Below are 18,170 nucleotides of genomic sequence, written 5' to 3'. Positions count from 1 at the left end.
AAACAATAACAATGTTTTAGGTAATTTTGGAATTAGCATATTCCAGCTGAACTACTGTTATCAGTTATAGAAGTAGTGGAAAATAACATGATTTATTCATGCATTTTGACATATCAGGGGCCATTTATTGATGACTTGTAGGGTTGTACGGTATACCGGTACTGGTATAGTATGGCGGTACTACTGATACAAAAGCGGTACAATACTCTGTTTGAAAAGCACCAGTTCCCGTCGTGACATTGTTGGTTTTGTTCACAAGCGCACACACGGAATACTTACAAGCAGACACAGTGTGTGGACAGAAAAGGGAGAACAAACACATTTTGGTGTAAAAAGTAAAGATAAAGGTGAAGTTATAACACTGAAACACCTACAGGAAGTTCCATTCACAGTCGGCAGTGCTTCATCTCCTAAATCACTAATCCTCGCCGCCATGGTGACAAATAAAGTAAGTTTCTACAAGTAGCATTATCACTGAAGGACGAGGACTAGCTAAACATGCTTCACTACACACCGCAGGAGGATACAGTAGCTAACCGCTAACAGCAAGCTAGCACCCTGAATGTAAACACCTGACATCCACTGTAATGATACCAAGTATAGTCGATACTAGTATGATTACGTTGATATTTTTCATCGTCACAAAATCTTTTTTCCTTTATTGAAAATTCATATCATGTTTATAAAGTCAGTAAATATGTCCCTGGACACATGAAAACTTTGAATATGACCGATGTATGATCCTGTAACTACTTGGTATCGGATCGATTCCTAAATGTGCGGTATCATCCAAAACTAATGTAAAGTAAAAAAAACAAGAGAAGATAAAAGTGAATATTACGTTTTAACATAAGTGTAGATACAACATGTTTAAACAAAGCAAGCAGATACTAACTGTAAAAGAACAAGTAGATTAATAATACATCTTTACAGTTTGTCCCTCATAATAGGTAGATAAATGACACAATATGTTACTGCATACTGTTTATTTACTACTAAAAGACAAGTTGTCTAGTATGTTCACTATTTTATTTAAAGGCCTACTGAAATGAGATTTTATTATTTAAACGGGGATAGCAGGTCCATTCTATTTGTCAAATTTGATCATTTCGCGATATTGCCATATTTTTGCTGAAAGGATTTAGTAGAGAACATCAACGATAAAGTTCGCAACTTTTGGTCGCTATTAAAAAAGCCTTGCCTGTACCGGAAGTAGCAGACGATGTGCGCGTGACATTGTTTACAATCATGGCCACCAGCAGCAAAAGTGATTCAGACCGAGAAAGCGACGATTTCACCATTAATTTGAGTGAGGACGAAAGATTTGTGGATGAGGAAAGTTCGAGTGAAGCACTAAAAAAAAAAAAAAAAAAAAAAAAAAAGGCGACGGCAGTGGGAGCGATTCAGATGTTATTAGACACATTTACTAGGGTAATTCTGGAAAATCCCTTATCTGCTTATTGTGTTACTAGTGTTTTAGTGAGATTATATACTTGAAAGTCTGATGGCTGTGGTAACTGCCAGTGTATCTGAGAGACACAGCTGCCTTTTTGACAGGTGCAGGAGGAGGTCGCATAATCCGCTCAAGTCTCCGGTAAGAGCCGACTTAATATCACAATTTTCCCATCCAAAAACCTGCTGGTTGACATGTGGTAGAGAAACATGTTCGCTTGACCGCTCTGTGTTAAAGCTTCACAACAAACAAAGAAACACCGGCTGTGTTTGTTTTGCTAACGGCAGCTGCAATTCACCGCTTTCCACCAACAGCATTCTTCTTTGACGTCTCCATTATTAATTGAACAAATTGCAAAAGATTCAGCAACTCAGATGTTCAAAATACTGTGTAATTATGCGATGAAAAGAGACAAATTTTAGCCGTGGGTGGTGCTGGGCTGAAATGTCCGCTCCAACCAATAATGTCACAAGCACGCGTCAACATTCCACACCTTTTTCAACAAGCGGGAAATTTAAAATTGTAATTTAGTAAACTAAAAAGGCCGTATTGGCATGTGTTGCAATGTTAATATTTCATCATTGATATATAAACTATCAGACTGCGCGGTCGGTAGTAGTGGGTTTCAGTAGGCCTTTAAGGACTAAGTTGCAATAGTAAACAGATGTTTCATGTACATTAAGATTCTTTGTTAAAATAAAGCCAATAATGCAATTTTTTTTGTGGTTCCCCTTATTTAGGGTAAGGTTTATTCAGGTGTACTGGAGAGGAGGCTACGCTGGATAGTCGAACCTCGGATTCAGGAGGAACAGTGTGGTTTTCGTCCTGGTCGTGGAACTGTGGACCAGCTCTATACTCTCGGCAGGGTTCTTGAGGGTGCATGGGAGTTTGCCCAACCAGTCTACATGTGCTTTGTGGACTTGGAGAAGGCATTCGACCGTGTCCCTCGGGAAGTCCTTTGGGATGTGCTCAGAGAGTACGGGGTATCGGACTGTCTTATTGTGGCGGTCCGCTCCCTGGACGATGAGTGCCAGAGCTTGGTCCGCATTGCCGGCAGTAAGTCGAACACATTTCCAGTGAGGGTTGGACTCCGCCAAGGCTGTCCTTTGTCACCGATTCTGTTCATAACTTTTATGGACAGAATTTCTAGGCGCAGTCAAGGCGTTGAGGGGTTCCGGTTTGGTGGCCGCAGGATTAGGTCTCTGCTTTTTGCAGATGATGTGGTCCTGACGGCTTCATCTGACCGGGATCTTCAGCTCTCGCTGGATCGGTTCGCAGCCGAGTGTGAAGCGACCGGAATGAGAATCAGCACCTCCAAGTCCGAGTCCATGGTTCTCGCCCGGAAAAGGGTGGAATGCCATCTCCGGGTTGGGGAGGAGACCCTGCCCCAAGTGGAGGAGTTCAAGTACCTAGGAGTCTTGTTCACGAGTGAGGGAAGAGTGGATCGTGAGGTCGACAGGCGGATCGGTGCGGCGTCTTCAGTAATGCGGACGTTGTATCGATCCGTTGTGGTGAAGAAGGAGCTGAGCCGGAAGGCAAAGCTCTCAATTTACCGGTCGATCTACGTTCCCATCCTCACATATGACCCAAAGCTCATGACCGAAAGGATAAGATCACGGGTACAAGCGGCCGAGATGAGTTTCCTCCGCCGTGTGGCGGGGCTCTCCCTTAGAGATAGGGTGAGAAGCTCTGTCATCCGAGAGGAGCTCAAAGTAAAGCCGCTGCTCCTTCACATCGAGAGGAACCAGATGAGGTGGTTCGGGCATCTGGTCAGGATGCCACCCGAACGCCTCCCTAGGGAGGTATTTAGGGCACGTCCAACCGGTAGGAGGCCACGGGGAAGACCCAGGACACGTTGGGAAGACTATGTCTCCCGGTTGGCCTGGGAACGCCTCGGGATCCCCCAGGAAGAGCTAGACGAAGTGGCTGGGGAGAGGGAAGTCTGGGTTTCCCTGCTTAGGCTGTTGCCCCCGCGACCTGACCTCGGATAAGCGGAAGATGATGGATGGATGGATGGATGAAACACATTTTGGTACCAGTACCGGTACTAAAATATTGATATCGGGACAACACTAATGACTTGACATGAAATTATTACATATGGCAGCTTTAATTGTGTGGCGCCAGCTTCAAAGGAGACTTTTATCAACCTCCCCTTTCTCAGGGCATCTGCATGATCATCGGAGGACTGAAGCATCGAGAGCAGAGGTTTAACAGTCGCTGCACAGGCGTGAGCGCCGCCCTGCTCTTCATCTCTGTCGGAGGTGCGCAACATTCAGTGGACTCGCCTTTGTCCACCAGGGGGAGCCGGATCCACTCCCAACCTCACGTATTACCTGTTCTGTCCACCGCAGGCGTCTTCGCCCCCACGCTCTTCTCCAAGGCCTACGGCAACCTGGTGTGTGAGGCGTGCACGTCCGGGAGCAACAGCAGCGGCCCGCTGGTTTGCCACAACTGCCATTACGATGTGGTGAGCCACGTCCGCGGTACCGAGGCGGTGGAAACACCTTCGTTAACCCCTCCCTCTTTCAACAGAACAACGGCACGCTGTTCCACCACCACGTGGAGTAAGACATTTGTATTTCTTCTTGAAAAACTTGTTTTTGACGTTGGCGGATGTCCATGGGGCGGCGTAGCTCGGGGCAACTTGAGGGTTCAGGGTTCGATCCCCGCTTCCGCCATCCTAGTCACTTCCGTTGTGTCCTTGGGCAAGACACTTTACCCACCTGCTCCCAGTGCCACCCACATTGGTTTAAATGTAACTTAGATATTGGGTTTCACTATGTAAAGCGCTTCGAGTCACTAGAGAAAAGCGCTACATAAATATAATTCACTTCACTTCACGGGGCGGCGTAGCTCGGCTAGTAGAGTGGCGGTGCCAGCAACTTGAGGGTCCCGGGTTCGATCCCCGCTTCCGCCATCCTAGTCACTGCCGTTGTGTCCTTGGGCAAGACACTTTACCCACCTGCTCCCAGTGCCACCCACACTGGTTTAAATGTAACTTAGATATTGGCTTTCACTATGTAAAGCGCTTTGAGTCACTAGAGAAAAGCGCTATATAAATATAATTCACTTCACTTCATGGGGCGGCGTAGCTCGGCTGGTAGAGTGGCCGTGCCAGCAACTTGAGGGTTCCGGGTTCGATCCCCGCTTCCGCCACACTTGTCACTGCCGTTGTGTCCTTGGGCAAGACACTTTACCCACTTGCTCCCAGTGCCACCCACACTGGTTTAAATGTAACTCAGATATTGGGTTTCACTACGTAAAAGCGCTTTGAGTCACTAGAGAAAAGCGCTATATAAAAATAATTCACTTAACTTCACTGTTCCGGACATGACCGCGTAAACTAATTCCCGCCAGGCTCCCGAACGGGACAAGCGGTAGAAAATTTGGGACGGCGTGGCGCAGTGGGAGAGTGGCCGTGCGCAACCCGAGGGTCACTGGTTCAAATCCCACCTAGTACCAACCTCATCACGTCCGTTGTGTCCTGAGCAAGACACTTCACCCTTGCTCCTGATGGGTGCTGGTTGGCGCCTTGCATGGCAGCTCCCTCCATCAGTGTGTGAATGTGTGTGTGAATGGGTGAATGTGGAAGTAGTGTCAAAAGCGCTTTGAGTACCTTGAAGGTAGAAAAGCGCTATACAAGTACAACCCATTTAAAATGGATGGATGGAAGGAAAATTCAACTATGGCAAACGAGCCCGATTGTAGCTGAGATAGGCGCCAGTGCCCCCCGCGACCCCAAAAGGGAATAAGTGGTAGTAAAAGGATGGATGGATGGTCTTTATTTATATAGCTCGATGACATATCAATTATACAAACCCCGTTTCTGCGCTCCCCTCTCTCCCCCGGATGATTAGGGCAATCCACTCACCTGTCAGCTGCCTCGAAGCCGGTCCGTACACACGCCCTTCCCGCAGGAGGCACGCTGACCACGCCCCCCCTTCACAATTACTAGCCGGTGGTGTTTTTTTGCGTTGAAGAATGTAACTGTGAGGAAGTTGCAAACAGCACCTCTAACGACGCCTGAAAACAGGTCCATTCAAAATGTACTCGTAGTTTTCCTAAGAGAAAGATGCCATCACAGGATCTCTACTCCTTTCCAGGCCTCTGATCTACTCCGTGTCCGTCCTCCTGCCCGTGGCCTACATCATCGGCCTGATCTTCACCTTGAAGACACACTCCCATATTTATGACATCCATGTTGGACCGGGACAAGGTTGGATTTTGGAGGGAGGGTTTTTTTTTGTCAGCTGGTTGAGCGAGCCTCTGTGCAGGGAGCGGCCACGACGGCGCGGTGGTCCACTGGTCCCGCTGGAGGTCCATGCTCATCCTCATCATGGCCACCGCGCTCACGTCCGCCTGCACCGACCTGGCCACCGAGCACATTCAGCCCATTCTCAACCAGCCCAACGTCTCCCAGGTCGGTGGGTTTGTGGTTAGAGCAGGGCTCACAAACGCAGTGCCCGCGGGCACCAGGTCGCCCGTAAAAACCAGATGAGTCGCCCGCTGGCCTGTTCTAAAAATAGCTCAAATAGCAGCACTTACCAGTGCGCTGCCTCTATTTTTTTAAATTGTATTTATTTACTAGCAAGCTGGTCTCACTTTGCTCAACATTTTTAATTCTAAGAGAGACAAAACCCAAATAGAATTTGAAAATCCAAGAAAATATTTGAAAGACTTGGTCTTCACTTGTTTAAATAAATTCATTTAGTTTTTTACTTTGCTTCTTATAACTTTCAGAAAGACAATTTTAGAGAAAAAATACAACCTTAAAAATGATTTTAGGATTTTTAAACACATATACCTTTTTACCTTTTAAATTCCTTCCTCTTCTTTCCTGACAATTTAAATCAATGTTCAAGTAAATTTATTTTTTCTATTGTAAAGAATAATGAATACATTTTAATTCAATTCTTCATTTTAGCTTCTTTTTTTTCCCGATGAAGAATATTTGTGAAATATTTCTTCAAACTTATGATTAAAATTCTGAAAAAAAAAATATTCTGGCAAATCTAGAAAATTTGTAGAATCAAATTTAAATCTTATTTCAAAGTCTTTTGAATTTCTTTTAAAATTTTTGTTCTGGAAAATTAGAAGAAATAATGATTTTTCTTTGTTAGAAATATAGCTTGGTCCAATTTGTTATATATTCTAACAAAGTGCAGATTGGATTTTAACCTATTTAAAACATGTCATCAAAATTCTAAAATTAATCTTAATCAGGAGAAATTACTAATGATGTTCCATAAATTATTGTTTTAATTTTTTCAAAAAGATTCGAATTAGCTAGTTTTGCTCTTCTTTTTTTTCGGTTGGATTTTGAATTTCAAAGAGTCGAAATTGAAGATAAACTATGTTTCCAAATTTAATTTAAATTTTTTTCGTGTTTTCTCCACTTTTAAACCGTTCAGTTAAGTGTTTTTTTCATCATTTATTCTATACAAAAAACCTTCCTTAAAAGGAAAAAAAATGTGCGACGGATTGATAGACAGAAATACCCTTTTTTTATATATTTATCTGTTTCTATATATATATTTATTGTGAGAAATCATTAAAATGATCAGTGTTTCCACAAAGATAAATATAATTAATTATTAATAATAACAGTTAAAGGTAAATTGAGCAAATTGGCTATTTCTGGCAATTAATTGAAGTGTGTATCAAACTGGTAGCCCTTCGCATTAATCAGTACCCAAGAAGTAGCTCTTGGTTTCAAAAAGGTTGCTGACCCCTGGCTTATAGTGTCCGTCCTTAGTTCAAACCCCGGCCGAGTCATACCAAAGACTATAAAAATGGCACCCGTTTCTTCCCTGCTTGGCACTCAGCATCAAAGGCTGAAATTGGGCGGTTAAATCACCAAAAAATTATTCCCGGGCACGGCCACCGCTGCTGCTCACTGCTCCCCTCACCTCCCAGGGGGTGAACAAGGGGATGGGTCAAATGCAGAGGTGTGTGTGTGTGTGACAATCATTGGTACACTTAATTGCCAAAAGTATTTGGCCACCCATCCAAATAATCAGAATTATGGTGTGGGGTTGTTTTTCAGGCCCCTTAATTCCAGTGAAATGAACTTTAAATGCTCCAGGATAGCAAATTATTTTGGACAATTCCATGCTCCCGACCTTGAGGGAGAAGTTTGGAGCGAGCCCCTTCCTCTCTTCCAACATTGACTAGGTCCAAAAAGACTGGTATAGGATGAACTTGACTGGCCTGCACAGAGTCCTGACCTGAACCCAATTGACCACCTTTGGGATTAATTAGAACGGAGATTGAGAGCCAGGCCTTCTCCAACAACATCAGTGTGTGATGCGCTTTTGGAAGAATGGTGGGGAAGTCCTATAAACACTCTCCACAACCTTGTGGACAGCCTTTCCAGAAGAGTTGAAGCTGTAATAGCTGCAAAAGGTCATATGGAACCCTATGGGTTAGGAATGGGATGGCACTTCAAGTTCATGTTTGAGTCGAGGCAGGTGGCCAAATACTTTTGGTAATATACTGTACTTTAACTTTTCGGGTGCCGGCCTCATACCTGTTTGTTTTTGTTTTTTGGCTTTCTTCCCTGCAGTATTTCATCGGGGTCACGCTCCTCGCCATGGTTCCGGAGATCCCCGAGATTGTCAACGGGATTCAGTTTGCGCTTCACAACAACATCAGCCTCAGGTGCCCCGCATGGGAAAAAAAAGTATTTCAAATGTGACTTTGACGTGGTTCTGTTTCTGCCCCCTGCAGCTTGGAGGTGGGGAGTTGCATCGCCGTGCAGGTCTGCATGCTCCAGATTCCCATCCTGGTCTTGTTTAACACCTTCTACGTGAGACCTCCTCTTTTGCCCTGTGGATCTTTGCTTAAAGCTGCTTTGGGGTACATAACAGTGTGTCGCTCTCCAACTCTGCTTAGGATGTGGGCTTCGTGCTCCTGTTCGCTGACCTCCACCTCTGGACCAGTATTTTCAGCGTGATTCTGGTCAACTACATCTTCATGGATGGCAAGTCAGACTATTTTCAAGGTGAGCCGGCAAGAAAAAACATGTACCATATTTTTCGGATTATACAAACCCCGTTTCCATATGAGTTGGGAAATTGTGTTTGATGTAAATATAAACGGAATTAAATTATTTGCAAATCCTTTTCAACCCATATTCAGTTGAATGCACTAAAAAGACAAGATATTTCATGTTCAAACTCATAAACTTTTTTTGTTTTTTGCAAATAATAATTAACTTAGAATTTCATGGCTGCAACACGTGCCAAAGTAATTGGGAAAGGGCATGTTCACCACTGTGTTACATCACCTTTTCTTTTAACAACACTCAATAAACGTTTGGGAACTGAGGAAACTAATTGTTGAAGCTTTGAAAGTGGAATTCTTTCCCATTCTTGTTTTATGTAGAGCTTCAGTCGTTCAACAGTCCGGGGTCTCCGCTGTCCTATTTTACGATTAATAATGCACCACACATTTTCGATGGGAGACAGATCTGGACTGCAGGCAAAGGAAATTACCGGCACCCTTTTTTTACAAAGCCACGCTGTTGTAACTCCTGCTGAATGTGGCTTGGCATTGTCTTGCTGAAATAAGCAGGGGCGTCCATGAAAAAGATGGCGCATAGATGGCAGCATATGTTGTTCCAAAACCTGTATGTACCTTTCAGCATTAATGGTGCCTTCACAGATGTGTAAGTTACCCATGCCTTGGGCACTAATGCACCCCCATACCATCACAGATGCTGTTTTTTGAACTTTGCGTCGATAACAGTCTGGATGGTTCGCTTCCCCTTTGGTCCGGATGACACGATGTTGAATATTTCCCCCAAAAATTTGAAATGTGGACTCGTCAGACCACAGAACACTTTTCCACTTTGCATCAGTCCATCTTAGATGATCTCAGGCCCAGAGAAGCCGGCGGCATTTCTGGATGTTGTTGATGAATGGCTTTGGCTTTGCATAGGAGAGCTTTAACTTGCACTTACAGATGTAGTGAAAAAGTGTATTTAGTGACAGTGGTTTTCTGAAGTGTTCTTGAGCAAATGTGGTGATATCCTTTAGAGATTAATGTCGGTTTTTGATACAGTGCCGTCTGAGGGATTGAAGGTCACGGTCATTCAATGTTGGTTTCCGGCCATGCCGCTTACGTGGAGTGATTTCTCCAGATTCTCTGAACCGTTTGATGATATTATGGACCGTAGATGTTGAAATCCCTAAATTTCTTGCAATTGCACTTTGAGAAACGTTGTTCTTAAACTGTTTGACTATTTGCTCACGCAGTTGTGGAAAAAGGGGTGTACCTCGCCCCATCCTTTCTTGTGAAAGACTGAGCATTTTTTGGGAAGCTGTTTTTATACCCAATCATGGCACCCACCTGTTCCCAATTAGCCTGCACACCTGTGGGATGTTCCAAATAAGCGTTTGATGAGCAATCCTCCACTTTACCAGTATTTATTGCCACCTTTCCCAACTTATTTGTCACGTGTTGCTGGCATCAAATTCTAAAGTTAATGATTATTTGCAAAAAAAACAATGATTATCAGTTTGAACATCAAATATGTTGTCTTTGTAGCATATTCAACTGAATATGGGTTGAAAATGATTTGCAAATCATTGTATTCCGTTTATATTTACATCTAACACAATTTCCCAACTCATATGGAAACGGGGTTTGTAAGTCGCTCCGGCCGGAAATGCATAATAAAGAAGGAAAAAAACATATATAAGTCACACTGGAGTATAAGTCGCATTTTTGGGGGAAATTTATTTGATAAAATCCAACACCAAGAATAGACATTTGAAAGGCAATTTAAAATAAATAAAGAATAGTGAACGACAAGTTGAATAAGTGTACGTTATATGAGGCATAAATAACCAACTGAGAAGGTGCCTGGTATGTTAACGTAACATATTATGGTAAGAGTCATTCAAATAACTATAACTTATAGATCATGCTATACCTTTACCAAACAATCTGTCACTCCTAATTGATAAATCCCATGAAATTTTAATCCTCGATGTCGCTTCTAAACAACTCTGCCAACTCCAAAGATATGCGCCGCTTCCTGTTGTCGTTTTCTGCTGCATATTTCACTACGTCCAGCTTGTAATCTGCAGTACATGATTTCCTTTTCGGTGCCATTTTTGTTCAGCCCTTCTCAGTTTTTATAAGTTACTGCCAACGATGAAATGATCCATTTTAATAGCTAAGGCAGTAGCATATAACAGTTAGCATTCCATGGCCCACAATGCACTTCTGCCATGACACTACCCCGCCGAATTCTTTTTGGCTGACGTGTTTGTGACGATTGCTGACATTTTCTCCGTCTCTTCCGCGAATGAGATAAATAATATTATTTAATATTTTACAGTAATGTGTTAATAATTTCGCACAAAATGTCTCTCCTGAGTATAAGTCGCACCCCTGACCAAACTATGAAAAAAAACTGCGACTTATAGTCCGAAAAATACGTTACTATGTATTTGAATACAGAAACAAACATCGTATTAGTGTTATCCTGATACCAATGTTTTGGTACCGGTAACAAAATGTGCTTTCGATACCACAAAAAAATGCTTTGTTTGAACAAAAAATCTTAGTGTACGTTAAAATTATTAGTAGTAAGTAAACAAACAAAGGCTCCTAATTAATCTGCTGACATATGCAGTAACATATTGTCATTTATACACCTATTATTTTGTTTACATTATTATTAAGGACAAACTGTAAAAAAAATATTATTAATCTACTTGTTCATTTACTGTTAATATCTGCTTACTCTCTCTTTTAACATGTGTATCTAAACTTCTGTTGAAATGTAATAATCACTTATTATTCTCTTGTTTGATACTTTACATTAATTTTGGGAAGATACCACAAATTTGGGTATCAATCCGATACCAAGTAGTTACATGATCATACATTGGTCATAATCAAAGTCCTCATGTGTCCAGGTATTTCCTGAGTTTATAAACATAATATGAACTTGGAAAAAAAAGAATAAAATTGTGTGATGCTAAAAAAACATCAATGTAATCATAGTAGTATCGACTAAATACGCTCCTGTACTTGATATCATTACAGTGGATGTCAGGTGTAGATCCACCAATGGCGTTTGTTTACATTGTGAAGCGGGTGAGCTATTGTATCCTGCTAGGGTGTGTAGTGAAACATGTTTACATATTCCTCGTCCTCCAGTGATAACGTTACTTGTAAGAAACGTACTTTATTTGTCGCTATGGAGACGAGGATTAGTGATTTAGAAGTAGCTAAAACACTTCTTGTAAAACCAGCAATGTCACAACGTGACGACGATGGGGCTGACCTTGACTTTTTAAAGGTGGTATAGTACAGAATATGACTCACTATACCAGTACACCGTTGTACATTGTATCCAATTTTACTTTATTTTTATTTTTTTTAAAGGCACGAAAAATAACAATTTTTCCCCTATTCTGTCTTTTTCTGTGCAGGTACAGCTCTGGTGATTGTCTATCTCATCCTATTGGCTCTCTATTACTTTGCTCCGTCTCCAGCAGGCTGCTGACTGTGCGACTTTTAAAGCAACAGTACGTAATAACGGGTCTTTACATTAGTTGGGGGGGTTGGCTTTGGGGGGGTGTTAGTGGCATATTCTCAAAGGCCATAGTGACGCTCCAGATCCCTTTTTTTTTTTATGGTGGACCAGCCAGGACGCCACTTACGTCGTTTTTCCAGCAGCGCACTTTTCCGATGTGTGTTTGTGTCGAAAGATTGCCACACCAAAATGATGAGCCAATTTTGCACATTTTAATAGCGTGGCTTTAAAGTATTTTTCACTCTCGCGAGCCTAAAGTTGCACAATTACTTAAGCAAACAAGTTATTTGAGTTTCGGCATATTTATTTTTTTGGCACTCCATGTTTTTAAACCTGATTCTGGCAGGACAAATACATACTAACAGCATAATAAAGTCATCACACAGGTTAATCATCATAATATATACATTGAATCATTTAGATTATTTACAATCTAATCAAAAAAAAAAAACTCAAAATTGCGCTCTAGCGCCCCTTAGGAAGAAGACACAGACAAAACTGTCTCTAACTTCCAGTAGGAGTGTTGTAAAAACATTAAACAAAAACCTCAATGTAGGTCTCAGTTAGACCTATATTTCATACACTGAAACCCCCCCGGCTAAAATCAACAGGAAGTTTGCAATTCCCAGTTAAATACAAAAGTTGGGTAAAAAATGTTGCTTCTTTTCAAACATTATCTCCTCGTTTGTCGTGAAATTACATTTTTCATACCAAAAATGGTTTAACGTATCAATATTTTCAAAAAATGTCTTTCACGGTCACTAATAATAATAAACAAAAATTTCAAGTAAAAATTGTCTGGCGTTCAGGCTTGTCTACACCAACAAAAGCACTCCCAATGATCTGCAGTCATGTTCAGTGAGAGCGCTAGGAATTTTTATAAAGGGGTTCCAGGGACCCCATCAAGTCATAAAAATGGGGTCCCACGGTAAATTTTTGTGGTCCCACTTTTTTGTAAGCGTTTTGAAAACAAAATGATAAATGTATGCATTGTCCTGATATATTTCACATTCTATATTGCAGGGGTCAGCAACCTTTTTGAAACCAAGAGCTACTTCTTGGGTACTGATTAATGCGAAGGGCTACCAGTTTGATACACACTTAAATAAATTGCCAGAAATAGCCAATTTGCTCAATTTACCTAAAACTCTATGTTATTATTAATAATTATTGATATTTATCTTTGTGGAATCACTAATTATCTTAATGATTTCTCACAATAAATTTATATAGAAACAGATAAATATATATAAAAAAAGGGTATTTCTGTCTGTCATTCCGTCGTACATTTTTTTCCTTCTAGGGAAGGTTTTTTGTAGAGAATAAATGATGAAAATAACACCTAATTGAACGGTTTGAAAGAGGAGAAAACACGAAAAAAATGAAAATTTAATTTTGAAACATAGTTTATCTTCAATTTCAACTCTTTAAAATTCCAAATTCAAACGAAAAAAAGAAGAGAAAAACTAGCTAATTCGAATCTTTTGAAAAAATAAAAAAATAATTTATGGAACATCATTAGTAATTTTTCCTGATTAAGATCATGATTAGAATTTTGATGACATGTTTTAAATAGGTTAAAATCCAATCTGCACTTTGTTAGAATATATAACAAATTGGACCAAGCATATTCTAACAAAGACAAATCATTATTTCTTCTAGATTTTCCAGAACAAAAATGTTCAAAGAAATTCAAAAGACTTTGAAATAAGATTTAAATTTGATCCTACAGATTTTCTAGATTTGCCAGAATAATTTTGGGAATTTTAATCATAACAAGTTTGAAGAAATATTTCACAAATATTCTTTGTCGAAAAAACAGAAGCTAAAATGAAGAATTAAATTAAAATATATTATAATTCTTTACAATAAAAAAATTATTTAGTTGAAGATTGATTTAAATTGTCAGGAAAGAAGAGGAAGGAATTTAAAAGGTAAAAAGGTATATGTGTTTAAAAATCCTAAAATAATTTTTAAGGTTGCAATTTTTTCTCTAAAATTGTCTTTTGGAAAGTTATAAGAAGCAAAGTAAAAAAAAAAAATTAATTTATTTAAACAAGTGAAGATCAAGTCTTTCAAATATTTTCTATTTTTAAAAATTCTATTTGAGTTTTGTCCCTCTAAGAATTAAAAATGTCGAGCAAAGCGAGACCAGCTTGCTAGTAAATAAATAACATAAAAAAATAGAGGCAGCTCACTGGTAAGTGCTGCTATTTGAGCTATTTTTAGAACAGGCCAGCGGGCGACTCATCTGGTCCTTACGGGCACTGCGTTGGTGACCCCTGATATATTGTGTTTTGGAAAAAAGGTTGTCATAAACGTTAATTAAATCATTTAAAAAAAATAATACAAAAAAAAAAACAAATGTGTATGCATATGTAAATGTATTCAGTTATAAACATTCCTTCATGGATCTAAACTTTACTGCTGCCGATGGTCTGTATTCAATAAGTTGTAGGTGTATTTATGTCAGTATAAAAGTGTCAAAACTGTTTTGCTTGGGTCATGAAATGACGATAATGAATAAGCGGTAGAAAATGGATGGATGGGTGGGTGGATGGGTGCACCAGGGCATACAGTCATGCGTCGGTTGAGGTGGGCGGGGTTTGGTGTTAGCGGGGGTGTATATCGTCCCTTCACTGGCTCCCTGTGCGTTACCGAATCAACTTTAAACTCCTTCTATTTGTTTTTAAATGTCTAAACAACCGCGCCTTACCGCCCCACCCGATCCCTAAGATCAGCCGATCAGCTGCTACTGACGGTCCCTGACACAAGGCTGAAACTTAGAGGTGACAGAGCTTGGAACGACCTACCTCTGAGCGTTAGACAAGCCTCCTCTCTTCCTGTTTTTAAATCTCTCTTAAAAGCATACTTTTATTCCATGGCTTTTAACACTGAGTAATATCCATCCTGCAATGGCGCCCCATAATACACCTGCTGTGAACCTGTTTTTATGTTTTATTATTTTTTTTTTATCATGTTCTGTTTGTGTTGTGTTTGCTCGGTTCAAGTATTATTTTTCTTATCCTACAGCAATTTGGCTACCCCTGTGGTAAATTTTAAATGTGCTCCATAAATAGTTGATTTGATTTTCGTGGGACGGCGTGGCGCAGTGGGAGAGTGGCCGTGCGCAACTCGAGTGTCCCTGGTTCAAATCCCACCTAGTACCAACCTCGTCACGTCCGTTGTGTCCTGAGCAAGACACTTCACCCTTGCTCCTGATGGGTGCTGGTTAGCGCCTTGCATGGCAGCTCCCTCCATCAGTGTGTGAATGTGTGTGTGAATGGGTAAATGTGAAAGTAGTGTCAAAGCGCTTTGAGTACCTTGAAGGTAGAAAAGCGCTATACAAGTACAACCCATTTATTTATAATGTAGCCCGGAATAGTTTGGGATGCATGGGATTCTGGGTATTTGTTCTGTTGTGTTACGATGCGGATGTTCTCCCGAAATGGGTTTGTCACTCTTGTTTGCTCCATAAATAGTTGATTTGATTTTCGTGGGACGGCGTGGCGCAGTGGGAGAGTGGCCGTGCGCAACTCGAGTGTCCCTGGTTCAAATCCCACCTAGTACCAACCTCGTCAACGTCCGTTGTGTCCTGAGCAAGACACTTCACCCTTGCTCCTGATGGGTGCTGGTTGGCGCCTTGCATGGCAGCTCCCTCCATCAGTGTGTGAATGTGTGTGTGAATGGGTAAATGTGGAAGTTGTGTCAAAGCGCTTTGAGTACCTTGAAGGTAGAAAAGCGCTATACAAGTACAACCCATTTATTTATAATGTAGCCCGGAATGGGATGCATGGGATTCTGGGTATTTGTTCTGTTGTGTTACGATGCGGATGTTCTCCCGAAATGTGTTTTGTCACTCTTGTTAGGTGTGGGTTCACAGTGTGGCGCATATTAGTAAGAGTGTTAAAGTTGTTTGTATCACAACCTTTAGTGTAACCTGTATGGCTGTTGAGCAAGTATGCCTTGCAGTCACTTCCACATGTGACCAGAGGCTGCATTTTACACGTAGATAGAACGGTGTAAAAGTGGGCGCCACGGCGTGTGTTACAGGACCTCAAACGCATTGATAACTCGGCACGCCCACAATATTGTTGTCCGGGTGAAGATCGGAGAATGAAACCATGGGAGGCACTGAAATCCAGCCGGAAAAATCGGGGGGGTTCGGCAAGTATGCAGCTGAGCCACATTTGAGTAATCAAAGAGCCGTGGGTTGCCGACCCCTGCTCCTGAGCCACATACCACACTGTGATTGGTAGATTCCTTCAGCTCCGCATACTCACGGGCCGCACTAACATGAAACTTTCATATTAAGGGAGGGGGGCCGCAAAATAGCATCTCAGGGTCCTTGTGTCTGACTGAGACCCCTGCTTTAAAGGGGAACATTATCACAATTTCAGAAGGGTTAAAACCAATAAAAATCAGTTCCCAGTGGCTTATTTTATTTTTCGAAGTTTTTTTCAAAATTTTACCCATCATGGAATATCCCGAAAAAAGGCTTTAATTTAAAGTGCCTGATTTTCGCTATCTGTAAATACAGGCGTCCATTTTCCTGCGACGTCACATAGGGACGCCAATACAAACAAACATGGCGGATAGAACAGACAGATATAGCGACATTAGCTCGGATTCGGACTCGGATTTCAGCGGCTTAAGCGATTCAACAGGTTACGCATGTATTGAAACGGATGGTCGGAGTGTGGAGGCAGGTAGCGAAAATGAAATTGAAGGACAAACTGAAGCTATTGAGCCATATTACGACGGACAAAGGCAACGCGGACGAATTCGGCGAGCGCCTTCTATCAATCAATCAATCAATGTTTATTTATATAGCCCCAAATCACAAATGTCTCAAAGGACTGCACAAATCGTTACGACTACAACATCCTCGGAAGAACCCACAAAAGGGCAAGGAAAACTCACACCCAGTGGGCAGGGAGAATTCACATCCAGTGGGACGCCAGTGACAATGCTGACTATGAGAAACCTTGGAGAGGACCTCAGATGTGGGCAACCCCCCCCCCCCGACCCCCCCTCTAGGGGACCGAAAGCAATGGATGTCGAGCGGGTCTAACATGATACTGTGAAAGTTCAATCCATAGTGGCTCCAACACAGCCGCGAGAGTTCCGTTCAAGCGGATCCAAGACAGCAGCGAGAGTCCCGTCCACAGGAGACCATCTAGAGCGGAGGCGGATCAGCAGCGATTCTAACCAACGATTGCGTCTTTTGACCACTGGAGCAACTTGAATCCGTCGATTGGTAAGTGTTTGTTTGGCACTAAATGTGGGTGGAAGGAAAGGCTGGATGCAAATATAGCTACAAATGTACATACAGCTAGCCTAAAAAGCATGTTAGCATTGATTAGCTGGCAGTCATGCCGTGACCAAATATGTCAGATTTTTTTTTTTTTTTCATTTAATTTTTTTTATTTATCTCATTCATTGATGTGCATTTAGAACGATAAATAATTATATCACAATTATACAATTTAAATTCACACAATTCCTGAGAAGGAGCAGGATGAAGAAAATCTTATAATTTCCTGCCCCCTTTGACATAATACATTATCTTACTTCATGAATACCGTTTAAGCCAACACATATATCCAAATGTAATGAAACAATCAAAAACAGAAAACACAACAAGTGCAAAACTTCATAAAGTATAAACCAAACCAAGAAAATAATAGTAATAATATAATATACACCTCACGGAATGATGCAGAGCAAATACAAAACCAGACGTAAAATAATAAATAAAAAACAAAATGTAAACACTTATGCCTGTCCATATGATCTTATTGTTCTATCTTTATATATTTTTTTCAATTGGAATATATTTTTACAGTTTTTTATCTCGTTGTAAAGAGAATTCCACAATTTTACCCCCACCACTGATGTACACATTTGTTTCAAAGTTGTCCTTGAATATTGTTGTTTGAAATGACCTTTTCTTCTATGCTCTGTATTCTTAGCACATAAGTCAATAACATCAACATAACTCACCTTTGTGATTTCGTTGACTTTATCGTTGGAAATGCATCTGCTTTGAGTGTCGCAGGATATCCACACATTCTTGCCATCTCTGTGCATCTGTCGTAGCATAGCTATCGTCGGTAAAATGTGCAGAACAAACGAGGAACTTTCGAATCTTTTGAC

General features: G+C 41.2%; 1 protein-coding gene across 1 annotated transcript in view; it reads left to right on the top strand.

The window, feature by feature from the left end:
• LOC133549100 (uncharacterized) overlaps window positions 1-12,354 on the top strand; it is a 36,863-nt gene extending 24,509 nt beyond the window's left edge. Inside the window, exons 11-19 of the mRNA XM_061894233.1 lie at window positions 3,618-3,717; window positions 3,808-3,923; window positions 3,989-4,020; window positions 5,560-5,672; window positions 5,731-5,876; window positions 8,022-8,116; window positions 8,186-8,264; window positions 8,351-8,459; window positions 11,908-12,354. Of these exons, the coding sequence (XP_061750217.1) occupies window positions 3,618-3,717; window positions 3,808-3,923; window positions 3,989-4,020; window positions 5,560-5,672; window positions 5,731-5,876; window positions 8,022-8,116; window positions 8,186-8,264; window positions 8,351-8,459; window positions 11,908-11,981 (864 nt within the window). The 3' untranslated portion in view covers window positions 11,982-12,354. The remainder of the gene's footprint in view (window positions 1-3,617; window positions 3,718-3,807; window positions 3,924-3,988; window positions 4,021-5,559; window positions 5,673-5,730; window positions 5,877-8,021; window positions 8,117-8,185; window positions 8,265-8,350; window positions 8,460-11,907) is intronic.
• The last annotated feature ends 5,816 nt before the right edge of the window (window positions 12,355-18,170 follow it).

This window comes from Nerophis ophidion, linkage group LG03 (assembly GCF_033978795.1).
Source record: "Nerophis ophidion isolate RoL-2023_Sa linkage group LG03, RoL_Noph_v1.0, whole genome shotgun sequence".
NCBI lineage: Eukaryota > Metazoa > Chordata > Actinopteri > Syngnathiformes > Syngnathidae > Nerophis > Nerophis ophidion.
The sequence above is the reverse complement of the archived record's forward strand: the minus strand, read 5'-3'. Positions and strand labels throughout refer to the sequence as shown.